We start from the raw sequence: 4,312 nt of genomic DNA, 5'->3' as shown, positions 1-4,312 counted from the left end.
AAGTGTACAAATTTCAACATATAACAAAGTAAAGCTGCCAATTGCGAATACAGATAAAACAGAGTACAAAATACATATATAAAGCCATTATAAAAGCCAACATAACACATGACTACATATTCCATCCTACAATCTCATAAATCAAAGCTTTTAACTGTCTGGATTCATAGGTGACTGTATTCTTTCCAGTATGCATTCTTTCTTCTTCCAGGGGTTGTTCAATAATGGCAGGTACATTCCTGCCATGAAGTTCACAGTGTTCTAGAAACTGGATACATTCTTGAATAACACTGTCACGAAGCATGATCGTGTGTTTTGACATGTTTTCTAACAAGGACAGGAAGCATCTTTTGGCATAATACCAGGTGTCAGTTCCCAGTTTTTTATTATAAGGTTCTAAGCTTTTGATAACTCGAGAAATGCCAAAGTCATAATTTCCTTTGGCACAGTAAAGTGTCCCAATCACCAAATTCACAATGCAGAGATGGTAGATTTTCTTATCTGGGTCATTATAGGAGAGGTGCTCTTCCTCCTTCTCAATTTTCCTCATCAACTCCTCGGCTTCTTCATTTTGACTCGTCATAATATATGACACACAGAGGTTAGCCAGTACAATAGCACTGACATTCAGGATGTTGTCATAATGCTTCTTGACTATGGGCTCATAAAAACCGATGGCTTCTTTGTATTTGTTTTCCTGCATGAACAGAACATGAGCCACATTCAGCTTCCACACATCATGGTCATTACAGAATTCCACAGATTTGCGGAAGATCTTTTCTACCATTGGGTAATTTTCAAGGTTCCAGTAGATTTTCGCCTGGGCCATCAATACAGGAATATATTTCTCCAGGATGTCGTCATATTCATTCACTGCCTTTTTGACAGCTTCATCATCTCTACTGTGTCTTGCTTCCTGCATTTGTATAGTGAGTTTCCTGAGCTGCTCCGTCAGCATCCCTGCTAGTCCATCAAGCTTAATGAATGCCTCTTCAGGAGCTGTCGGACAAGTGATCATGGCATCCAAGAAGTCATAGAGATAGGGTGTGAGGAACTTATAAGTCAAATGAGCATTCTCTGCCAGGACATCTGCTGCCAGGTCAAAATACTCATACTTACAGTAGAGCAACAACAGGTTGCCAAAGGTCTCTGGGGGGAAGGGGTTCTGTTGGAGCAAAAATTGTAGCTTTTCAAACCCTTCTGTAGGCCTGGCATCCATGTTCATTAACGCCTGGTTGTGCAGGGTCACAGGGTCTAACTCCTCCTCTGCCCTAGGTGGCATGTCAGTGAGGGCTTCCTGGGCCGCCTCATAGTTTCTCAGTTGGTATTCTATGGCTGCCTTGAGGTTGAAGGCTTCCACCAGAGCAGTCTGGTGAAGGACTAAAGTGTTGCCAACGCTGCGAACATCAATGCCTTCGGTGGTCATGCCCACACCTAGCTCTGGGTGCTGGCGGATGCCACGTTCAACAATGTCCGCGATATGCTTCAGCGCTGGGGCATAGCGCCGGTTGCTGTAATAGGCTAAAGCCAGGTTGTAGGAAAGGTCAGGCCGGTAGCCCGAGGCCTGCAGGGCTGCAAAGAACTTGGAACACGCGGCTTCATACTGTCCCTCCTTGTAGAGCAAACATCCCAGGTTGACCTGGCCATCCGGCTCATTCTCGCCCCCACTGTCTTCTCCCCCTTCCCCACTCAGTAGCTGCTCCACCAGGCTCCTGGCCCCAGGCAGATCGCCCTCGCTGTACTTGATAGCAGCTTGCAGATGGAGGACCCGGCTGTGGTAGGTGGGGTTGTCCAAGAGGAGGAAGGAGACCCGGGTGGCCTCTGGATAAAGGCAGGCCTTGTACAGGGCCTGGGCCTGGTACAGGCGGTACTGCTCCAGTTGCGGGTGCAGCTGGCTCAGCTGCTCATAGCACTCGGCCGCCAGCGCGAACTCCTGCAGGCGGTAGTAGCAGTAGCCCAGCAGCGACAGGCCGGCGCGGCTCCTCGGGCTCCGCTGGAGCTCTCCGCCCAGCAGCTGCACCGCTTCGGCGTAGCGGTTATCCCGGATTAGCCGGTACACCACGGCGGTGAACTCCCCGTCGGGGATCTGAGTACTGCCCAGCCCCGCCATAACCGCCACGGAGGTTGCGCGTCCTAGTTACCAAGGCAATAAGCCAACCGGAAACGGAAGACTAAAGAATGTTTGGGTTGTTTTGTTTTTTGCATGCTCCCAGATTTACTTTGCACCGGACCAACCAGACTAGGTTGGAAAGAGTCACTAATGTGAGGGTCTCTGTATCTAGTCAGGTCCCCAAAAAGTCCAATAGTGTGAGTGGCGTTAGCCTGAGAGGGAAAAGGAAACGCCTCCACCTAGTTCAGAGGCGGAAACTCTACTTCCCGGCATGCACCGGTGCAATCGCGCCGCCGCTCCGTCCGCGCCCGCGCTGCATGGCGGGAGGCGTAGTCTCTGCGGGACCGACCCTCCCCACTCGGGGTAAGAGGCTTGACTGGTTACTTTTTCCTATCATTGGTCAGCATTGCTGGCTGTCTTTTTCTCGGTCTCTGTCGTGGGAGAGGAAGGTTTGCGTTCTGCATTTTTGAGCCTTCTACACTGTGCAGCTTCCAAATGGTGTGGTCCCATGTTATTTTAGTGAAAGAAACGGGGATGGAAAAGGCGGAATGTCAACATGGTCTTTTCCGGAATTAGAGTAGGTTCTGTTTTCTGGCCAATCTGTGGGCACCCTTTCTAAGAATAGAATAGTGCAGCAACCAGGTGTTCTTATGTCGTCGTTTCCAGAGATGAACAGAAGGAAAGAGTGCTATGGATATTATCTAGTACTGGGAGAAGATCGACTTTAGTTCCAAGTGTCTCCTGCTCCAACTTGTCCATAACAAAGAATATTACTGAGCACATTCTAGAGTTTAAGCTTGGCCTTACACCCTGCCTCTATTCTCCAAATTTCACTGCAAGTGGAAACATTAAAGAAATCTATGACCTCGTCTTTCCAAGGATGAAAACAACCAAAAAATTCCACGACCAAAAGTGTTCCTTTTTCTATGCACTGTTACTCTTCTAACTCTCTAGATCTACTTAATCAGCCAGTCTGTGGGCTGTGTGTGTGTGTGTGTGTGTGTGTGTGTGTGTGTCCGGATTAGAGAGGAAGATACCCAGTCTCTATTGTTAGGCTTTAATAATGTTTGTGGATATTATTGAAATGACGAAAATTGGATTTTCTGTAAGTTAAAATTTTTAAAATTGCCTACACTTTAATATTTTTTCCATAGATTCTTAGTTTGAAGATCTCTGGAGATTTGCTGGACTGTTCAGAAACCATTCTGGATTTTTTTAAGTTCATTTGTCATGTATTTGGAATAGGTGCTCTAGATTCCATGTTATTACCTCAGGGCTATTTTTATATAAATTCTTTTTAATTTAATAAAGCCCATGATGGGGAAGTGAAAAACTGAGGACTTAATTATCTTAAAAAATTATATTGGATCGCTAATAAAAAAACATACCCATACTGTAGACTGACCTGGAGACTATAGAATTTGTGGGAGATGAATACAATTTTTCAGTCAAGCATTAGAGAAGTAGAAAGATCACAAAAAACCAAACTGGCTTATCCCAGTGAGATAGTGGTAAATGTGCAGTTTTCAAGAATATGAAAGTAGCTGTAATTTATGAATATCTATGATATGCAGTGCCTCTGCTGGTGGCCTGGGGTGTAGGGGTTGTCTTTCATAATCTGTCAGGATTTTCATCAGTTTTGCAACCACCCAAGATAAACATAGTTCAAGTAAAAACATGTCTTTGCTATATAATTAAAGACTTTAATACAAATCCCTTATCTGCCTTATTGATAGTATTGCTACCAATAAATCTTACCTATATATAAATTTTGGAGCCAATGTCAACCATGTTACATGGCACTCTATTAGACTATTCACATGTATTATCTCTAATCTTCATAATCACCCTATATTCTGCATATTACCGATGAAGAAAAGAAGCAGCTGAGCCATGATATCCAAAAGGTAAGTTCATTAGTGACTGATGAATCACACTTTCTGGCTAGCACTGCCCAGTAAACAGGGAATAGGTGTCTTCTCTTTTATACCTGCCTAATTGAGACTTACCTCTTGGAAAAAATAATTATCCAAAAGGGTCAATATTTTAAAATTCTTACATAGTTAAAATCCTTATGTGTTGAGCTATTACCTTGGGTAAATTGCTATTAAATCAAGGTAAGACGACAGAACATGAAAATGGGAAATTGCCTTGTATGTCTTTAGTCTGTCGCACTGTTTCTGAGAGTTGTATTTGCATGAT

General features: G+C 44.4%; 1 protein-coding gene across 1 annotated transcript; it reads right to left on the bottom strand.

Annotated features, from left to right (window-relative positions):
- Window positions 1-2,281, bottom strand: LOC117025471 (tetratricopeptide repeat protein 30B). The gene has a single exon (XM_033111363.1). The coding sequence runs from the start codon at window positions 2,108-2,110 to the stop codon at window positions 113-115; it is 1,998 nt and encodes a 665-aa protein (XP_032967254.1). The 5' UTR covers window positions 2,111-2,281; the 3' UTR covers window positions 1-112.
- Window positions 2,282-4,312: the final 2,031 nt, after the last annotated feature.

Source organism: Rhinolophus ferrumequinum, chromosome 8 (genome assembly GCF_004115265.2).
Source record: "Rhinolophus ferrumequinum isolate MPI-CBG mRhiFer1 chromosome 8, mRhiFer1_v1.p, whole genome shotgun sequence".
Classification (NCBI taxonomy): Eukaryota; Metazoa; Chordata; class Mammalia; order Chiroptera; family Rhinolophidae; genus Rhinolophus; species Rhinolophus ferrumequinum.
The sequence above is the reverse complement of the archived record's forward strand: the minus strand, read 5'-3'. Positions and strand labels throughout refer to the sequence as shown.

Bases quoted from the DNA above. Each gene is read 5' to 3' on its own strand.
- LOC117025471 (XM_033111363.1), bottom strand. From the start codon at position 2,110: ATGGCGGGGCTGGGCAGTACTCAGATCCCCGACGGGGAGTTCACCGCC.